Source organism: Anser anser, assembly GCF_964211835.1.
Source record: "Anser anser genome assembly, chromosome: 1".
NCBI lineage: Eukaryota > Metazoa > Chordata > Aves > Anseriformes > Anatidae > Anser > Anser anser.
Window position 1 is genome coordinate 101,771,245 of NC_139720.1, and position 21,187 is coordinate 101,792,431.

At 46.0% G+C, this 21,187-nt stretch overlaps 1 protein-coding gene and 1 long non-coding RNA gene across 4 annotated transcripts; both read left to right on the forward strand.

Annotated features, from left to right (window-relative positions):
* Nucleotides 1-4,466: 4,466 nt before the first annotated feature.
* TAPBPL (TAP binding protein like) lies at nucleotides 4,467-13,037 on the forward strand. Of its 3 annotated transcripts, XM_083798014.1 has the most exons (7): nucleotides 5,246-5,456; nucleotides 5,573-5,815; nucleotides 6,542-6,823; nucleotides 7,413-7,751; nucleotides 7,931-8,254; nucleotides 9,000-9,092; nucleotides 9,425-13,037. In XM_083798014.1, exons 1-7 carry the CDS (start codon nucleotides 5,408-5,410, stop codon nucleotides 9,463-9,465), a joined length of 1,371 nt encoding a protein of 456 aa, XP_083654140.1. In that variant the 5' UTR covers nucleotides 5,246-5,407; the 3' UTR covers nucleotides 9,466-13,037. The 3 variants fall into 3 exon arrangements, with proteins under 3 accessions (XP_083654139.1, XP_083654138.1, XP_083654140.1); XM_083798013.1 differs by lacking the exons at nucleotides 9,000-9,092; nucleotides 9,425-13,037 and adding an exon at nucleotides 4,467-5,118 and having other exon boundaries at nucleotides 5,298-5,456; nucleotides 7,931-8,993; XM_083798012.1 differs by lacking the exons at nucleotides 9,000-9,092; nucleotides 9,425-13,037 and having other exon boundaries at nucleotides 5,243-5,456; nucleotides 7,931-8,993.
* Nucleotides 13,038-18,041: 5,004 nt separating this feature from the next.
* LOC310881172 lies at nucleotides 18,042-21,170 on the forward strand. Its single transcript, XR_014572171.1, has 3 exons — nucleotides 18,042-18,291; nucleotides 18,744-19,392; nucleotides 21,032-21,170. It is a non-coding gene; the product is annotated as an uncharacterized lncRNA (long non-coding RNA).
* The last annotated feature ends 17 nt before the right edge of the window (nucleotides 21,171-21,187 follow it).

Consider the following 21,187-nt stretch of genomic DNA (forward strand, 5'->3'; position numbering starts at 1 on the left):
ATGATTTCTTCACCAGACGTATGCCCTCAGAATAACATAATTAGAGCTATTGGGATGGTGGGTTGGTCCTGACATCAGGAGCAGGAGTAGCAGTAGTGATAGATTCTTATTTTTTATTTTTAAAACAATTTTCTTCCCCTAGAGATCTTTCTTTTAGGAAGTCTCATCATGCTTCACCCATAAACTTGTCTGCACAGGTGCCCTGTGGAAAATTCAAGTAGCACCTCAATTTTATGCAACAGAAGCAGAAGCAAATGAACACAGGAGATGTGAGCTGGGACAAGTGCAGCTGAAGTCAGGTGCTCTGTTCCTTTGCCTTGTGCCTTAACCGCCTCACAAAAGCAAACTGGTCATCCTTTAAAGTTGCTTACAAAAACACACCTGTCCTCAAAACATCCATGATACTCATTCTGTCTTCAAAAGCCATGAAACCGGTCACCCAGTATTATTGCTCTCTGTTTTAAGCAGGGGAGTTGTCAGAGGTGAGAACGTACAGTTACCCAGCTTTCTTGGCTGCCATTACGTCCTCCTCCTCCTCCATGTGTCACGTGCTTGAATTTGAAAGAAGCTGAGCACCAAACTGTAGACCACAGCTGTCCAAGAATCAGGTGCCAGCATCTATACTTGGTGCTTAAAAATAGAGGCAGTCAAATTTATGGACAGTTTGGAGAGAAAAAAAAGAAAGACCCTTAAATGATAGCGCCTGAGAGTAAGTCAGTGTTCATGGCTGGTATAAGAGACTACTAAAAAGTTAGTCCAACCTATTAACCATTTCATCAGCTACTTAGATTCTGTAAACTGGCATGGCTGTGCTGAAATAGTGGTTTATGGTAGGTGTGAATCAGTCTCATTTCACCTCTAGCATTGCTGCTATTCTGGTTCTAGCCTACTTCTGTCAATGCCAGCAGGTTTTGTTCTTATATCTCCCTTTTCCTGGAGATCACATGACTTAAATTCCAGCCTCGCTGCCACTGGCCTTGCTTCTTCCCCAGCCAGGAGGTGCCAGCATTAGGTACAGAGAGGATGCAACCTCAGCCAATGTGAGATAGCTAAAGGTTTGGGTTAGAGATAGGGATGCCACAACCTCTACCTCTTTGGGTATAGATACAACATCTAGGAAACTAGATATGGATCATTTTCTTTCTAGTACTACTACAGGATGCACTGGAGAGACACAAGGTGTCAATTCACAGAGAAAGAGACAAATTTGCCCCTATGAATACATATCTATATTTCTGTAAGCTGTAAATTTGATTGAGTCAACAAGACTCATTTACAATCTCGCCTTAAGCATATACTGTGCAAGCTGAAATCCACAGTGATCTCCAGGTTAGCCTGGTTAATCCACCTCTAGGAGAGGGAAGACAGTACAAGGAGGTGGAGGTCACTTCCAGAACAGCATGTAACCACCTAGCAAATGCCAGCTGGTAGCCACTTCATACTTTACCTCTCATTTAACACTAGAGGAGAGCTGCGGGCTGGTGTTAGATGGTGTCTGTTTAATCAGAGGAGGCATGCCAAACTAGCTCAGTGTTGATGGTCCCACTCATTAGCAGAGTCAGCAGAAGCTTTTGGGGAGCTGCAAGGAACAGAATTTGCCTGAGCATTGCATGAGCATAATGCTGGCTTAGTGTAAAAACCAAGGCTATGGTTTGGATTCAGCAAGTCCTTAGGCTCCTAATTTAAGCTTGTAGCTTCACTGATGGAAAGTTCAAATAAATAAGGCTGACAGATTTTGTGGTGTTTCCTCTCGTTGGAAGAATTGGAACTGAAATGATGGCACCATGGATATCAGAGAGGTCAGAGCAGGGCAAAAAGTCTTAGGGCAAAAGAATGGGAAGACTGGAAAGAAGAAAGGTTAAGTGGTTTGGATAAAGGACAGCTGATTAAATATGGGTGTCATGGGGAGAGGCAAATGGAGAAAGGTAAAAGGGCACAGGAATGGAGAGAAGAGGGATGTGGAAGAGGTGATGGGGCTTCAAATATGCTAGGAGGAAATGTCTGAATTCAAGACCTGCTAGGAGGATAGGGGTGACATTTAGAGCAGCAGAGACCTATTAAGGGTAATAGAGAGATTATTTTATATTATTTGGTTTCTACTGACAAAGTAAGATGAGCTTGGTGAACTCGGTGAACTGCAGACTCTATTTTGGATTGTAATTTTTACAGTGAACCTCACTCTGTGGCACAATCTCTTTTCTGGGTTAGAATATTCAGCCAATGTATTGTTGAAACGCAAGCTGAGAGGCCACTGTGAAACCACAAAGAGTCACCAGTTTTGACATTCCTGCGCACTCATCATTTGCTGCCCACAGCAGATTTTCTGGATAAATGCTTCTCCTTGGAGAAGGGGCTGGAAGCTCCCTATCAGTGTTATATATTAACATGGCATGGTATTTCTTCAGGGGTGAAAGGGTAGGTTAGCTACTGACACATAAATCCAGGCTGGACTAAGAAATTACTCTCCAGGCCTCTATTTCCCAAAACCGACTGAACACAGATAAGGTGAAGTTTCTCTGAACAATGTTATTTTGCAAAACTGTGTAACTCCCTGTTGCTTTCTTAAGAATAAAAAAATATTATGGTTAAAAAATGCGTCAAAATCTATGTCTTATTTTGTTTTCTTAGTTTCATCACAGTAATATTTGCTTTGGTTTCTAATCAGATGTGGTTCCTGTACCCTCATATTCATTACTTTCATCTGCTTCATTCAGTATAATTTTTCTGGTTGAAGACTAAGGCTATGCATCAGCAACAAGTATTTTTATTCTTGACCTCGTCCTCTTTGCATAGTCACTTTATCCTTCCTCGTTAAGTTATTTACTTGTATGAAAAACTTTCTTTTCTAAAAATTAATTTTCCAGATGAACATCACATTATGTCTACAAACCCTTGAAGAAGAATTTTCTTTGACAATCTATCTCCTTATTCATCACTTATATTCAGTAACATTGTGACTGTTGATCCTGGTAGCCACATAGAGCTTTTATTCCTCTTGGGGTGCAATTTCCATGACCGCTGTGCATCCCTCACAGCAATTCTGGGCTTCTTTCACATCCAGTTCCCTCACTGCTACAGTCCACTTCAAAGACTTCTCTCATTTCCTTTATTTATTTGTTTGTTTGTTTCCCTTTTGAAGCAAAACCTCCAAGTACTGTACAGACCTATTTTTATTCAGCTTCCTGCTTCTTTTATATGTAAGCAAATTATGATCACATGCTCCAAAGTTATTTTTAATGACCACCTGCTCTATGACTTAACTGCTATTTACAACGAACAAATCTTTTGTAGGCTCAGTGACTGTTTTGTGAAGGAATTTGTTCTGTCATGTTGAGACTTATAGGCCTAAGCACCACTACGATTATCAGAGATTATTCTCCAGTCATTAAATGTGAAACAAGTTTCCCATGGTAGCATAGCTCCTACTGGGATTTATCACCCAGTATTAGCACTCTCTCTACATATCCAATTATGAACTGGAGTGGTTCACAGTTGTCTCTGAGCTGCACCAAAAAAAGGCACCGCTTTTGAATTTTTTTGGCAATTTCACCTATTATACTATTTTTGTTCTTCATTTCTATCTGTCCTGAATGGCAGGATATTTTAATACCAGGGATGACTGGTATTCTACCATATTTCTGTTACTTGCAGGATAACTAGTTTCCACTTCATATTAGTTGTTCATATTTATTTCATACAAATATCTGGAAGGGAGTTAAAAACATAACGGAGCCAAAGGCTCCCTAATAGTAGCAGCTAATATAAAAAAGGGCAATGGCAGCATGCTGAAGCTTGGTGAGGTTCTATCTCAGTGCCCTCTGGTGTCACCCCCTTCCCAGGACTGAGCCCGACATACCTTTGGCTGCCTGCCTTGTCTGCTGTAATTCTCTTACCACAATTACTATATTCTTCCCCTTGTTGTCTAGACTTCTGCCCATTGATACCCCTTTATCTGTCATGATACACCTATTTAACTGTTTTTTGTATTCCTGTGTACAAAAATAGGTACACTGCTCTCTCCCAGCAGTTGCATCATCGTCAAAGAGATCTTTTGCATGTGATACATACACTGTAAAATTACATTTACTAGCTAGCTCAGTAAGATGCACAACATTTTACCGGAGCTGTTTCCTTTAGCCAGGCCAGTCCAGCATGCAGTGTGTTGCAGCTTTGGAGACTGGAAAAGAGCCCCAGCTTCTGCAGACCTCTGAAGGGATTTGATTACACAAAGCTGTTAGGAGTGGCTTGCTGCTCAGGAGGACAAACTTTGTCACAACTACTGTGTTCAAGCCACTCCAGAGGCAGTAAGCCATGACTCATTTCACAGACCCAACTTCCCCCAGCTCCTGTGCATAAAAAGCTACCGGCCAAATCATCTCCTTTAGGCTTGAAATGCAGTTTTGGCCCCACTGGTGCAGCAGGGAGAATTAATATTCCCTGTGAGGCTTTTCTAAGTGGGACTGGAGTGGTTAATGAGGATGGCATGGGGATGCAAGGGATAAGTGCATATCAAGAATTAATTGGAACAAACTGGGGTGGTTTCACTGCTGAGCAGGTGTCTGTCCAGCACAAATCCTGCTTGGGCTGGGCTTCAGGAAGTTGTATTGGAAGAGATGGAGAGATTGCTATCATGTTTGCTGCGCATGCGTACACATGGTTATAGCAGGCCTCAGCAGGTCTAGGTTGTGTTACTGCAGGGCTTGAAAGACAGAAGAGAGGAACAGACCACCAGAGGAAAAAAAAATGCCATTTTCTCCCAGTACATCTGAAAGATGTGAAAAAAGGCAGCAGTTAAAATGTCATCAGAGCTCATCCATTCTCTCTCTAACAGGTGTGCTCAGGCTTGTTTTTTTTTTCCATGATGTTTTTTTCCCATGAAGCAAGGGCTGACTTGGCAGCTTGTGGCTCCACAGTCACCGAGCAAAACAGCTCCCATGTGCTTCATGGCAGTTAGAGAAGGATCCACAGGGAAAAAAAAAATACAGCTTCAAGCTCCAAACTTCTCGCAAAACTAAAATCTTCTAAAAAGCAAGCGTACAGAGATGCAGCAGCTTTCACGGGGTGCTCAGTGAGCCAAGGGTGGTGAGAAAGGCTGACATAGAATTGACTCTTAAAAAGGTATCCAGCAAAAGCAGCTTTTCTTTGGGGTTTGGGGATGCTCCTTGATCCCATTTCCCTGCTGTCTCAAGCCTTCAGCGTTATGCCCTCCTGTTAAGATTCCTGTGCTTGGTAAAGAAAGAGTTAACAGGCTTAATGGTGTTGTGCTTTTTTTTTTCTTTTTCCTTCTGCTTTGCCAGAGTGAAAGTGAAATTAAAACCACGAGTGCTGCTAGCAGTCTGCGGCAGGGGCTGATTGCCGTAAATTTTTCTGCGTTTCAGCCGGCTGGAAGCCCTTCCCTGGGTTCAACATGATCAGAGAGCTCATCCTGTGCTGCTGCGTGCTGGCTCTGCATGCGGGTGAGTCGGGGCTGGATCCTGCGCTTCCACCCCCCAAAGGCTGCACCCTCAGCAGGGCTGGGAGAACAGCCTGGAAGAGGTTCATGCATTAAACTGTTTCTCTTCCCTCCCTAAAGGGCCAGCGGAAGATCCCACAACAGTGCCTCAGTTTCGCAGGGTGGATATCGTCCTGGGCTGCTCCTACGTGTGGGATGGAGGATTGCTGCATGGCTTCGGTGGCTCGCTCTCCAAGCACCCTGCTACCCTAGTGCTAAGGGGTATCAGCCTCACAGACGACGGGAGCTTGGGAGATGTAACTGACTACGAAGTCCCACAGGGAAATCCTGACTCCTCTCCTCCCATCATCTTTGAAGCCTCAGGTGAGTGGGAGAGCTGGGGCATGAGAGCTGCCTCCAGGGTTTTGACTGTTCACATGCACCAGGCTTGTACAAAAGATCCCTTGCCAAAAACAACTGAGTAATTATGTCATTGTGTGTTGTTATTGCAACCTTAAAGAGCATTCCTATCTTTTGTCTTTGCTAATATCAGCGTCTTGGTAAGTGTGCATGAAGCCGAGCTGTCCCTCTCAGAAGGCCAGTAGCAGGTACTGGGAAGCATGTAGGTCACTTATGGGTGGTCATGTAAGATGCTTATGCCTACACGTAAGCCCGTGCTTTGATCAAAAATACACACAGCCTGTCCCTATATCCAGCCACTCCTGCCTTCTTGCCACACTTTCTTTCCTTAATTGAGATGCTTCAGTGTTCCCTTTGTGTCTGGCCCCAAAAGAATAAACATTGCAAGTCTTCACTGGGTAGATCACATACACAGCTTACTTTTTTGAGCTAGCTGAGGGGAATCAGTTCTGCTTATTCTCCTTTCCTAGCAGCTTCCTTTGCTCATAGCAAACTCTGTGCAGGAGGAAATACAACTAGCAGACTGAGGGATGTAAAGAAATCACAACTAGCCTCTCATATTCTTTACTGGCCTTAATAAGCCTAGCCTTGCATTTCTGCACCCTGACTGACCTTCACAGCACATCTCATCAATTTACTTTGCCTTCCTTTTGGACCCGGATGGCTAAATCTCCTTCTCTCTCCTCACAGCCCAGTCGGTGTCCATCCCACATGCAGAGGCCCTGCTGCACATGGACTGCAACGGGGAGGAGGTGAGCTGTGAGGTCTCCCTGTACAGCTCCCGGTGGGACGGCGAGGGGCCCTGCCGAGCCTCCTGGTTCATGGCCACTCTGCGGCTCTCCAGTGGGATCAGCATCGCCCTGGTGCTCAGAGGACCCTGCCCTGGCGGACAGGAGGAGGAGGGACACGATGCAGTGCTACACCCAAAGCTGAGGATTCCTATGAGCAAGGAAGGGATGTTGCTGACCACAGGTGACCAGGTGGCTGGGGGTATCCCCACAGCACTGAGGGACATGAAGGAGGGGAGGCTTCCACCCTAAGAGCCCTATGACCCACCTCTCATCAGGCCCTGAGGGCTGCCAGAGGAGTTGCTTAGGAAAAGACAGGTTGTGCAGACCCCTTTTATAAAGGTCCTTCCTCGGGGACAGTCTTGCCACCCCCTGTGCCTCCTCTCTGAGTTTCCAATGCCCTGTCCCCTGAGGATAGCACAGAGTCACAGAGTGGCTGAGGTGGGCAGGCCCCTCTGGGCCATTGCTCCAGCAGGGACACCCAGAGTAGGTTGCCCAGAGCCATGTCCAGTCAGCTTTTCAAGATCTCCGAGGAGGGAGACTCAAGCATGTGCTTCAAGACCATGGCATGCACTTGGTGTCCACCTGTTTGTCCACCTACTAACCCCACTGGGCTGGCTTCCTCCAGTTCTTCAGCCCACGTGACCCCTAGGGCACCACATAAGGTGCCACCTCTGTGTGAGGACACCACTGCCCGCGCTTCCCACCTGAGGGTGCCTTTTTTAACCACATCTGTTTAACTCCCTGCTTGTCTGTATCCTTTCTGTTTCTAGTTGAATTTCAATCATCATCAAGCAACACTTCCCTGCGCACACGTCTCGGCGGCTCTGTTACGCTCGACTGCCGCTTTGCCTTGGCCCCCAGCTCCATGCTGTCCTCCCTGGAGTGGAGGAGGCAGCACCGAGGCAGAGGCCAGAGCATTTACCAGTACCAGGTGGGGAGCACAGGCCCTGCAATGCAGCCGAAAGTCCACGTGGACATGGCACAACTGGGGAGTGGAGACGCATCACTGAGCCTGCAAGGAGCAACTGTGGATGACGAAGGGATGTACATCTGTCTGGTGTCCACTGCACAGCACCAGGCCCAGCACAACATCCAGCTGCTTGTGGCTGGTGAGGAAGGCAAATCCCTGGGGGTTACAGAAGTCCCGTGTTCCCAGGCACTGAAACTTCACTCAGCACCTTTACTCTGTTGCACCCAACACACATTGTCACAGGCAGCTTGTGGGTGGATGGCACTCATGTTGCCTGCTAACAGTTACTAAGTCTAATCCCTGTTTTTCCCTCTCCAGAGCCCCCAAGGGTCCGTGTGCTTCCATCAGTGGTGTCATTCGAGAACGATGAAACAATTACACTGTCCTGCATCATTGCTGGCTATTACCCCCTGGATGTCTCGGTGAGCTGGACACAGAGGTCTCCTGAGCATGAAGCGGAAATTCGTCTCTCAGACACGCGTTTCTCCAGTCACCGGCAAAGCCAGGACGGCACCTACAGCATCACCTCCTACCTCAGCCTCAGCTCCACCACAGCACAAGCACCAGCCACCTACACCTGCCATGTTTCACACGTGGCTCTAGAGGAGCCCATCTCTGTTAGTGCCCATCTGAAGGCACCAGGTAAGTGCCAGGGGCGGAGGGACAAGTCCTTTGTCCTGCCTGGACCTCCTACCACCTCATCACCCACCACAAGGATTAAAATCTCTGAAATGCACCACACTTGCCTGTTTCTTCCTGCTCTCCTTCTGGTGTCCTCTTGTATTCATCTTTTCTTCCCATCTGCTTTCAATCTCTTAGCCTGCATATCAGCCCCTGAAGATTTTTCAGGGAGCAAGTATCTAATTTCCTTGAGGGGAAAAGAAATTTTATGACCGAAAGATAAGCAACAGAGCAAAAGTTTGTAGCACGCGGGCTGGAGCCCACTTGGACAGACACAAGAGAACAGCCATGACCCAAGGAGTTAGGTGCCTAGCTGGAGCTGATGTTCAGCTGGAGGCTGAAGCTGCTCAGGAGCTGTAGTCCCAGCAGTGCAACGAGTGCTTCTCCCCTTTGGAGCTGATGTGCGGTTGCTGCTCTTCTTGCTCTCCTTCCTAATGGGTCATTGCTTCTATGTATCCTTCTGACCCAGCAGGGAAAAGCAAGCAATGCTGCCGTTTAACAAATTACGACACATCAGTCTAGCCAGTATAACTGGCCCTGTGTCTGTGGCTTTAGTGCACGTGTTTCGTGTCACATTGGCGTATCTGACAAGAGCACGTGCTGTGTGGGCTTGTTGAACTGTGACAACTCACTGTCTGCTCAGCTGCTCAAGTGAGTGTAACATCCCTGATGTGTAACATCAGTGTAACATCCTCTTCCTCTACAGAGCACAAGGGATGGGAAGGACTGATGGGGGTGCTCATTGCCACTGCCATTTTCATTGCTGTCCTCTTCGCTGTGCTCAGACGGAAAAGAGCAGGTAGGAGGTTAAGCACCGAGCCACTTCCCTGGTATGGGAGATGGAGCAAGGGACATCTTCCTTAAATTGGCAGCTCGGTGCCACTGGTGGAGAGGTCCTGCTGCCCTCTCCCTTTCCTCCCTTGCCCCTGCAGTGTGCAGGGCTACCATTCCATAGCTGCAGTCCTCCTGCCCTTCCAATGCCTCTTGGCAGGGCAAGGATGCAGTGCTCTTCTCCATTCACTTCTGGTGGGTCCCTGCACAGGGTGATGTTCTGTACCACTTTGGTCTTACTGAATCTTAGGTGTGGTTTTTTTTTCTTTTTCTTCTTTTTTTTCCCCCTCTTATTTTCAGCTAAGCCAAAGTTTGAGCAACTTCTAACAGTTCTGGAGTAAAAGAAGCTCATGTCACCCACCCGCCCTCCTTTGTCTCCCTTCTCTTGACACATCCTGCTCAGGAGAGCCAGTCTTGTCCAAATATTGGATGAAAGCTATTGGTCAGTATGGGAACAGCAGGACTGCCCTTGCTGGAGGAGCTGAGTGGCCATTCAGAGACAGAGGCTGAAAAGAAACATTGGAAAATATGCCTTCATCTCAGGAGGGCAACACTGACAGGCTCAGCTCTTTGCTGGGATGCCGTGTCAGATGGAACATGCATGCATTTTTAGAAATTACCCTTTTTCAATTTCAGGGAAAAATAGTTTGTATATATATATATATATAAGTGCTTGTATTACTGTATTTGTGCATGTGTCTGTATAGATATGTGTATGTACATGTACATGTTGTAAATAGGTATGTGTCTGCAAATGTGTATAAGTACATTTGGGTAATATTAAGCTTTTTAAGTAAGATATTTATTTTTTATGTATGTATATGTTTTATCTGTAGTGTTGGACAAATAAGTAGGTACTTCAAAATTGGTACTTCAAAATGGTTAACCCTCAAACTGGGGTAAGTTATGGCTTAAACTGATTGCATGTCCAGCAATCAGAAAAATACGATGAAAATTCTCCATTGAAAAGTTACAGTATTTTTTTTAATAGAAATTTCACTGGCAGAAGTTTATAAGGTGGAAAAGATCTGCGGTTCTGTAGTTGTGAAAAAGATAGACTCACTTAAAAACTTTTTCTGCCTAACAGGGAATTTGAAGGTAACACTCAAAAATCTTGTATATAACCAATGGGAATAAATTAATTAATTAATTAATTAATAGTAGAAGGAAGGTGTAAATGGAAAGAAAGTTAATGGTACACAAGTGAGAACTTATGAAGCATACATGAAGCATACAGACTGATAAGGACTGCTCAAAATATCTGGGAAAAAATGGATTGCTGCAACTGCTAAAGGCTCTTGGAAGATTTTTTTCAAAATATGTTGGAATCCAAGAAATCCTAGCAACAACCTCTTAAGAGGTGGATATAGGTAAAGCTGTTAACAGAGAAGATTTCAGATGGAGACTTTTTGATACAGAGAAGACAAATGTTGTAAAAAGAAGTAGAATTATGTATCCAGATTACATGAGGAGAGTAGCAACTTTCTAATCTACCTGTGAAATAAGGAGGGTTTTTAACAGCTTTTATTAAGCTTAAGTATTTTCAGATCAGTAGGCCAAGACAATCTGCATCTCTACATCACAAAAGATTGGGCTGAGAAGGTCCAATGGAGTTAGATATTTAAACATTCTGGAATACTAGAGAAATGTCAAGGTATTGGAAGAGCAAATTGTGCCAGTGTTCATAGACAAAAAGTAAGACAACTACATGACTGTTAAATAGCAATAGTCATAGGTAAGACAGTGTGAAGCTAACACAAATCAGCTAACAACAGCTTCAAAAATGAAAATAACATTAATAATTTTGTATGTTGCTTTATTTTTTAAAAAGTTGTGAGAAAAATATCTCAATTCGTTGATTAAATAATACATTTGTTTGATAAAAATACTTCTGCAGATTTAAGAAACCAATGAATTTGTAAATCAGCAAGACATTCCTAAGAAAAAAATATATATATAGTGTATGTATGCATCATAATTTGCATCATGTGTATTAATTACTGCCTTAACAGACAAATGTCAAAGTTTAATTGTTCAAAAAGAAGTATCAGTCACTGCTGCAAGTGTGTGTCTCTGCAAGAACTGATGGTGATCCCAGTGCTTTTCCACATTTGGATCAGGAGATACAATTATAAAAATTATTGTCGATAAAAAATTGCAAATGGCAAGATAGGTAGCTAAAGTGGAGGGAGTCCTTTAGACCTACATAAGCCACTAGATGTTCAGCAATGCTCATCTGTTAAATTGACCATAATCAAACAAGACGAGATGCTCAGTAATCCTGGTGGCATCTCCCTGGGTACTGGACCACCACGCTGTCTCAATGCTCAATGATCTCAATGATCTGTCAGTCACTGTTAGTAAGCAGAATACCTTAGAGCGACCATTGGAAGAAGGTAACTGCTGGCAGAAGCAGCTTTTGCTTGTAGCATTTTTTTGATGCATACCTTCACTCCCAGAGTGTGCTAATCTGGAGCTTTTTGCACTGCCCAGTGTATTCAAAGCAACCCACAGATAAGGAATGAGTGTTTGGATGCAGGTATGTGGCAGCATAGCCAAGGAGGAAGGACAAACTGCCAGGAGCAGGAACCTTGTTTGGAGAAGTCCCGTCTCTTTGTGACTGAGAACACCGAGCTGGAAGCACAGCAAAAACCTGGAGCTGCCACAGCTGTCTGCAGTGCAGGTGCACACATTTAAAAATATATGTATGCTGAAAGCTTGGAGGTGGTACAGAGCTAAACGACAGGAACAATTAGGAAGCTCAGAAAATGCCTTCTGGGGAGGCATTTTGAGACATTGCTCTCGTCTTACTAAAACAGTTTCTCTTAACTACATTACAGAAGGTAGGGTACTGATGGCACCATAACCTGCAGAGAGATGCCCAGTGAGAACCAAAGGCCGCAAGTTACATTTAGGCATGTACAGAGCAGAATAAGATATAATGTACCCAGTGGTAAAGAGGATTGTCCTAGCTGCCTGTCAATAAAAATGGTAGACCATCTCACAAAGTCTTCAAATAAAGGACAGATTACTGTTCTGAACCTGTTCTTTAACCAAAACAGTTAATGACCTCAGTTAAAAGAGAGATTGGTCTCTTTATTTAACAAAATGCCCAGGCCTGTGTTGTGTGCAAAGCGTGAGCTGGTGATTTGTCTACTTTTTTGGCCCATAAAACAGCATAAAACAAAGAAAAAGTAATTGAAAGATGTAGGAGATGTATTAGGAGTGGTTGTATCCCTTGCAAGGAGAAATATACTGTGGCACTTGATTTTACTCGACAGCCTTTTCCCTGGTTCTCCCCACTTATGTCTCTGTATTACTGTGCCCCTGAAGTTTTCAAGCTGAATTTAAACCACAAAAAGTCAGACATACACCCTAAAGGAGAAAAAGTAATACTGATAAATAAAGTGATGCTATGTTTAACAACAATGTTCCTTACATTTAAATATAAAACGCTTGTTACAGAAAATACCACCAAGAGACTAAAAGTTTGTCAAAGATAAACTTGATTGCATTATAAGGATATGAATAATTAATACTATATGTTCTGTGTCTCTGGGAGACAGCCACTCTGCCTTCCAAGGTCAAATGTGCAGTGGCCAAGTGCCACGTGGCATCAGTGCCTGCCCATGTGAACTGAGAAGTAGGAATCTCTTCGTCATCTGATTAGCTGCTAGTCAGACCAACCCGCTATAAGGTATGTGTCAATACAAAAAAAAAAAAAAAGGCATTAAATGCAGAGGTTTTAAATTAGTTCTTTAGGAGAATTGTTTGATATAAGGTATGAAATTTGATAGGGATTTTGTCAACCTGCGAAACATAAGATGAAGTTCTCTGCACTCAAGTCAATACAGGACTGCTTAGGGGCTATGACTGTGTTGTATCATGAATAAAGACAAGCCAAAACTTCTAATTTGGTATTGAAAGATTTGTCACTGTGAGCAAAGCTGAGCACAAGACTATCACTTCCACATAGGTTCCCCTTGTTCAATTATGCCTCATTCAATTTAAGCTAGCAAAATTGACCCAGAGGTCTAACTACATTGGTTTAGATGCAGTTTATGAACATAGCTGAATTTTGGCTGGTATGCATCTCAAAGTGAACATGCATTAACTAGAAGGCATTTGTAAAGTATTTGAATTAAATTTGTGTTCACTTCAGCCTGGCAGTGTACATCATAATCCAGAGCAACTGAGGACATTTCTTCTCTGGAGCCAGACTGCAGCACGGGTGCCTTATTCAGTCAAAGCCCTTTTCTGGAAAATGGCAGACACATTATATGAGTGGTGACTCATGACCCTGAAGGACAGTGTGCAGGCCCTCACCAGCCCTCTCCAGCCACGCAGCTGCTGCCTGCATGCCACTGGAATTCAGTGTTCCCACTGCAAGGCACCACAGTAAGGACAGGCTGAGCAAAGACTGCTTTTAAAATCATGGAGATGTCACTTTTGAAACATTTGAGAACGACATCTCTGAAAATATCAGGAGTCCACCCTCCCTGGGCGGTGCTCATCCTTACTTGTAATCACCAAGGCCATCACAGATCAGACTATCACAGTATCACAGTATCACAGATTTCTAGGTTGGAAGAGACCTCAAGATCATCGAGTCCAACCTCCGACCTAACACTAAGTACTCCACTAAACCATATCGCTAAGCTCTACATCTAAACGCCTTTTAAAGACCTCCAGGGATGGTGACTCCACCACCTCCCTGGGCAGCCCGTTCCAATGCTTAATAACCCTTTCGGTAAAGAAGTACTTCCTAACATCCAACCTAAAACTCCCCTGTCGCAACTTTTGCCCATTCCCCCTCGTCCTGTCACCAGGCACGTAGGAGAACAGACCAACCCCCACCTCTTTACAGCCTCCTTTAAGGTAACTGTAGAGAGCGATAAGGTCGCCCCTGAGCCTCCTCTTCTCCAGGCTGAACAAGCCCAGCTCCCTCAGCCGCTCCTCGTAAGACTTGTTCTCCAGACCCCTCACCAGCTTTGTCGCCCTTCTCTGGACTCGCTCGAGCACGTCCATGTCCTTCCTGTAGCGAGAGGCCCAAAACTGAACACAGTACTCAAGGTGCGGCCTCACCAGAGCCGAGTACAGGGGCACAATCACTTCCCTAGACCTGCTGGCCACACTGCTTCTTATGCAGGCCAGGATGCTGTTGGCCTTCTTGGCCACCTGGGCACACTGCTGGCTCATATTCAGCCGACTATCAACCAATACTCCCAGGTCCTTCTCTGCCAGGCAGCTTTCCAGCCACTCATCTCCCAGCCTGTAGCTCTGCTTGGGGTTGTTGCGCCCCAGGTGCAGGACCCAGCACTTGGCCTTGTTGAACTTCATACAGTTGGCCTCAGCCCATCAGTCCAGCCTATCCAGATCCTCCTGCAGAGGCTTCCTGCCCTCGAGCAGATCGACACACGCACTTAGCTTGGTGTCATCTGCAAACTTACTGAGGGTGCACTGGACGCCCTCATCCAGATCATCAATAAAGATATTAAAGAGGACCGGCCCCAGTACCGAGCCCTGGGGGACACCACTAGTGACCGGCCTCCAACCAGATTTGACTCCATTCACCACAACTCTCTGGGCCCGGCCATCCAGCCAGTTTCTAACCCAGCGAAGCGTACGCCAGTCCAAGCCCCGAGCAGCCAGTTTCTTGAGGAGAATGTTGTGGGGAACGGTGTCAAAAGCCTTACTGAGGTCAAGGTAAACCACATCCACAGCCTTTCCCTCATCCACCAAGCGCGTCACTTGGTCATAGAAGGAGATCAGGTTCGTCAAGCAGGACCTGCCTTTCATAAACCCATGCTGACTGGGCCTGATCGCCTGCTTGCCCTGCAAGTGCCGCGTGATGACCCTCAAGATAATCTGCTCCATGAGCTTTCCTGGCACTGAGGTCAAACTGACAGGCCTATAGTTCCCCAGGTCTGCCCTGCGGCCCTTCTTATAGATGGGCGTCACATTTGCTAGCCGCCAGTCAACTGGGACCTCCCCCGATAGCCAGGACTGCCGATAAATGATGGAAAGCGGCTCGGCCAGCTCCTCCGCCAGTTCTTTCAGTACCCTCGGGTGCATCCCATCCGGCCCCATCGACTTGTGCACATCCAAGCTCCGTAGCAGGTCGCCAACCATTTCCTCATGGATAGCGAAGGCCACATCCTGCTCCCCATCCCCTTCCACCAGCTCAAGGCACTGGGTATCCAGAGAACAACCGGTATTGCCGCTAAAGACTGAGGCAAAGGCGGCATTAAGCACCTCAGCCTTTTCCTCATCCTTAGTAACTAGGTTTCCCCTCGCATCCAGTAAAGGATGGAGATTCTCCTTAGTCCTCCGTTTCGCGTTGATATATTTGTAAAAGGATTTTTTGTTGACTTTAACGGCAGTAGCCAGGTTGAGCTCCAGATGAGCTTTGGCCTTTCTAATTTTCTCCCTGCACAGCCTCGCTACATCCTTGTAGTCCTCCTCAGTGGCCCGCCCTTTTTTCCAAAGATTATAAACCCTCTTTTTTCTGCTAAGCACAAGCCGCAACTCTCTGTTGAGCCAGGCCGGTCTTCTTCCACGCCGGCTCGTCTTTGGACACGTGGGGACGGACCGCTCCTGTGCCATCACGATTTCCTTCTTGAGGAGCGCCCAGCCTTCCTGGACTCCTCTGCCCTTCAGAACCGCCTCCCAAGGGACTCGGCCAACCAGCGTCCTGAGCAGCTCAAAGTCAGCACTCCCGAAGTCCAATACAGCAGTTTTACTGGTCCCCTTCCTGGCCTCACCAAGAATAGAGAACTCTACCATTTCATGGTCACTCTGCCCAAGACAGTTTCCGACCACCACATCTCCCACCAGTCCTTCTCTGTTTGTGAAGAGAAGGTCTAGCGGGGCACCACCCCTGGTAGGTTCACTGACCAGCTGCGTCAGGAAGCTATCTCCCACGCTCTCCAGAAACCTCCTAGACTGCTTTCTCTGTGCCGTGTTGTGTTTCCAGGATATGTCCGGGAAGTTGAAGTCCCCCACGAGGACAAGCGCCGACGATTTTGCAACTTCTGTCAGTTGCCTATAAAACTCCTCATCCGTCTCCTCATCCTGGTTCGGCGGTCTATAACAGACCCCGACCAGGAAGCTAGCCTTGCCGGCCTTCCTGCGGATCCTAACCCACAGGGATTCAACCTTATCATTCCCAGCCTGGAGTTCCACAACATCAAAAGATTCTCTAATGTATAGAGCCACGCCACCACCCCCTCTGTGCTGCCTGTCCCTCCTGAAGAGCTGATAGCCAGGCATTGCAGCACTCCAGTCGTGGGAGCGGTCCCACCACGTCTCCGTGATGGCAACCAAGTCGTAGCCTGCCTGCTGCACGATGGCTTCCAGCTCCTCCTGTTTGTTACCCATGCTGCGTGCATTAGTGTAGATGCACTTCAGCTGGGCCATCGCCTTCTTCCCCGGCCTAGCCATTGTTTCCCCCGGCACAGCTCCAACAAGCCTTGTTTGAGCCCTGTCCCCCTTCTTACCTAGTTTAAAGCGCTCTCTATGAGTCCCGCCAGCTCCTGGCCTAGGATCCGTTTTCCCCTTGGAGATAGGGACCCGTCTGGGGCCATCAGGCCGGGTGCCGAGTAAAGCTCCCCATGGTGAAAAAAACCAAAATTTCTGTGCTGGCACCAGCCTCTGAGCCACCTATTAACCACGCGAGCTTTCCATGTCCTCTCCGTGCCTCTCCCTTCCCCCGTAGGGATGGACGAAAACACCACCTGCACTCCCGCTCCCTCCACCAATCGTCCCAGCCCCCTATAGTCCTGTTTGATAGCCTTGAGGCTTCTCTTTTCAACATCGTCACTGCCAGCCTGGACTATCAAAAGCGGGTAATAGTCAGAAGGGCGAACCAGGTTTGGAAGCTTCCTAGGAAGAATCTAGGAAGAATCTAGACTAGGAAGAATCCTTCTTTTTGTGCATGAAGTGTTACAGCTGAGAGAGCCATCCTTCATAAAGCTTATTTCCAACTCAGTACCACATGCTCAGGCTGAGGAGCTTCGAATTCCACCAGTCACCCTGCAGCTCTCATGGACTCATAACAAAGGGCCTAACATAGGGGAATTATTCGAAGCTACGACCTGTCTTCCATAGTCCACCAGGCAATGATGGACAGTACTCATTCAAGCCTAGTGTGCAACAGGAAACAGATTTCCACACTGACCACAGAAACACCAGACCTCCACATCTCCCCTGTCTTTGCCAACAAGCTGCAGGTGGGACAAGGTATCAGGGCAAGCACTCATGCCCTCCTACTGTACTTGTCTTCCAGATCAGAAGCTTGAAACAGCACGCTCTAGTTCAAGAACTTAGCATTACAGTCCTCATAGATATTTTCAACAGCTGGACAGCTCTTTTTGTAGAGATGGTCATCTCACAGCTATACAATGGCAGTTTCTCCTCCCCAGAACTGGTCTTTAGGAAAACTGCCCCTGGGCTTTTCTCTGTAAAAAGCATGCAATGTTGCTCAATGACATGTATTCATTAGGACTGTCTGCTTGCTTTTCTCAGTAACAGCAGTCTTCTGCATTGACCATTTTCTCTGGCCTATCCTTCATCTGGAGTTCAGTAATGGAAGCAATGTTAAGGTACAACAGGTTATGAACCTCCTGATCTCATATATTGCATACTCCCTTTCTCTCTCTCTTTCAAAGAGGGAAGGGAAGGGAAGGGAAGGGAAGGGAAGGGAAGGGAAGGGAAGGGAAGGGAAGGGAAGGGAAGGGAAGGGAAGGGAAGGGAAGGGAAGGGAAGGGAAGGGAAGGGAAGGGAAGGGAAGGGAAGGGAAGGGAAGGGAAGGGAAGGGAAGGGAAGGGAAGGGAAGGGAAGGGAAGGGAAGGGAAGGGAAGGGAAGGGAAGGGAAGGGAAGGGAAGGGAAGGGAAGGGAAGGGAAGGGAAGGGAAGGGAAGGGAAGGGAAGGGAAGGGAAGGGAAGGGAAGGGAAGGGAAGGGAAGGGAAGGGAAGGGAAGGGGTTGGTCTTGTCTTATCCAAAAGCCTCCAGCTCTGTTACAACCACACCCTAACTTATGTTCCTGACAAAACACTTCTGCAGATCCCCAACTCCAGCTTTTCAATCATCAACTTTCAAAGAAATAACTGCCAGAAATGCAAGGCAGTACTGGACAATGCTGATGGACAGCTGAGGAGAGGTCCAGGTAGGATGGGCCAACAATAAGGAGCAGCAAAGGAAAGTAAAATGACTGCAAAAACAGGAAAGGCAATACTTCATTATTTTAAGGATTTGTGGAATAACTTAAGTCTTGCCTTCTATGCTCCAAACTGTCTGGCATGAGTCATCTTCTACGAGTTATATAACTTGCTAGCCTATATTGCAGTGTCACTAGGCTCTGCAGGCCTTCCCACCACTACCAGGCGTGATCTGTGGGGGAAGGAGGGCATGGCTTTCCTTTTCTTCTGAGTTCGCTTTTTACATTTCTATTCAGCTCCCTTTTCTATCCTCATACTCAACACTGTTTTTCACCATTTTCTTTTCCTCTTTTTCAAACAATTCTGAAGCCATGTGTTTGCTTGGTATTGATTTCTTTATTAATTGCTGTTTTTCTCTTCTTGTTTTATATATTTATATATATATACAAATGGTTCTCAGAGACCCACCCTCCCATGAAATACCATCAATACCCTACTAAGTTCTTAGCATGGAAGATCAATTGCCTCAGGTGATAAATGTGCACAGCATCGTATCAGGAGGTGGGCTGCAAATGCTTTGGGACCCTTTACTAGCAGGGAATTTGGAGGGCAAAAGGCCCTACAGTCTGTGAGTTAGACTCTTTGCCTCATCAACCCTTACAGAGCTTCACTTCCTTTTTAGACTGCCTGTTCTGCCTGATCTTTTGAGGGTTGGTTCATATTGACTGGGGAGAAGGAAAACTTCCCAAGCAGAGGAATGAATCAAACCCATCTGAACTATTAAAAAGGATTTGGGAGAGGGGGGGTGATGTCTTCTGCTCATCCTTTTGTAAAGGGTGTGATGGGATGTGTTTCCTCAAGCCATTTGGCTATCAGACTAGGCCTTACCAGTAAAAGAAACAAAAGATTTATAGATGGGCTTCTTTAATTAAAGACTTAATTTCCTGTGGATTCCCTTTTTGAGGGGCATAGCTGCTTATATTCTAAAGAAGGAGAGGATCACCATCACCAGAGGAGAGCCAAGAACCAGAAGCAACATGTAATCCCTGCAGTGAAAGTGACTGAGGAGGGCACCTGGAGAATTACGTGGGGCAGCATCAAAACTGGAGGTAAACATAAACTAGGTTGCCTTAACATCAGCTCGAGCAAAGCTCCAGGTGGGCAGCAGATAGCATCTGTGCCTAGCAAGCAAAACTCTGCTGTACCGTGCTGGGTGCTGTGCTGTGCTCAGATGGTGACTAGGCACAACAGCGTGATCCTTGCTGGCTGAGGAACAGCAGGTGTCAAGAAAAACTGGTCTGAGGTGGCTGCGTCTGCTTCAGGTTTCCAGGAACAGGCAGAAGAGATCATGAAAGGGGTGGGGATGCAGGCCCGGGGAGTCAGGTGGTTGTTATAATGGTTATATTGTTCTGGTTGGAATGAGGAAATGAAAGATTTCAGCTGAGCAAGAGAGTGATGGGGTAAAAACCTCAGAGAATCTCCATCCTGACCTCCCCACACATTGACTGCCCCTCAGGACACAGCAGACAGGGAACTCACTGGATTTGATCTCCCAGACAGGTGTTAGTCTCAGCTATGCCAGTGGGAGGCAGTTTTCATACAGCCCTTTCCACAGTTGATCCTATTGCAACTGGATGACACCGAGGTCCATATCTGAGGAGCTGTCAGTCTGGCTGAGTGAGCCTAAACAAAACCATGGGTTTAGGAAATATGTGGCAGAGACAGAGCTTGAAATCCTATTTTCATTTCCCAGTGATTTTCACATCACATCAACAGAATTGCTCTCATCTCTGCATCAACAGAATTGCTCTCTGCAACCACTCTGTTCCTAGAAAGTAGAAATGAATAAACACACTGAAAAGGAGACTCCTCAGGACACAAAGGTGTGGGAGTGAGTACATGGACATGCTCCTGCTGCCTTTGGTACTAGAGCTTTTTTGGGACAGATACCACTGCCTGCTAGCAAAGTTGCATTAGTAGCCAGGAAGAAGGCACTCAACAGCCCATTAGACTGGTTTGCAAATCCCTGCCAGCTATTTAATAATGATTCTCTTCTGCTTCAAGTGATTCCACGGATCCTGGGTAAATAATTCCTTCCTGAAAAGCAACAGCAGTACGAAGTGTAGCCTCACATCTAACCATCTTTACCAGCTACTGGGCTGGTGTTTCTTCGGTCAGATGCTTCAGTTAAACTTATAGCATCATCTGTGCCTCTGCTCCTTGACATTTTGGGTTACTGGTTTTAATGCAGAAATACATAATCAGCTGTAGATAATGCAGAAGTAATCCAGAAATAATTGATGGCTTCTACCTTGCAACGGAAGGAAAAACATTGTGTGACACTGTTTTATATATACTTATACAAAAGAACTAAAATGATCAAAGGACTTTCAAGTAGTTCAAAAATGTGTATAATTTGTTACAGCTGCAATCCAGATCAAGTGGGTATAGATGAAGTACTGTAGAGAGAGCCTTTCTTTTTCTCCCACCACAGTAGCAGTGCATTGCATAACAAAAAGTTTGTCTTACTTTAAAAATCTGTGTGCATTACAGATCATTATCACATTCTTACTTGGGCAGCTAGGGGACACACCTGATAAGGAAACATTTCAAATTTGATGCCATAAAAAATGATTCATGTTTACTCAAAGGTTTCTCAGTAGCTATAAAAAGCAATCATGCATTTAGCTTGTGAAGATGTGATATTCAGAAGCACTGTCTGCAACAACAGTGTGCTTCACATTTCAGCAGGGAAGAACCTAGAGTCAAACGCCTGAAGAGAAAGGATCTTCTCGTTATAAAGCTCCTTGGATTCAACACTTTCGTAGAGGTTGAGTATACATGATGAATCAAAACTTCCAGAAAGAACCTGCAATGCTTGACGGAAGATCATTCATCCTAATG

Bases quoted from the DNA above. Each gene is read 5' to 3' on its own strand.
- TAPBPL (XM_083798013.1), top strand. From the start codon at position 5,408: ATGATCAGAGAGCTCATCCTGTGCTGCTGCGTGCTGGCTCTGCATGCG. The intron at 5,816-6,541 runs GTGAGTGGGAGA...CTCTCCTCACAG, and splicing joins CATCATCTTTGAAGCCTCAG to CCCAGTCGGTGTCCATCCCA. The intron at 7,752-7,930 runs GTGAGGAAGGCA...TTCCCTCTCCAG, and splicing joins CATCCAGCTGCTTGTGGCTG to AGCCCCCAAGGGTCCGTGTG.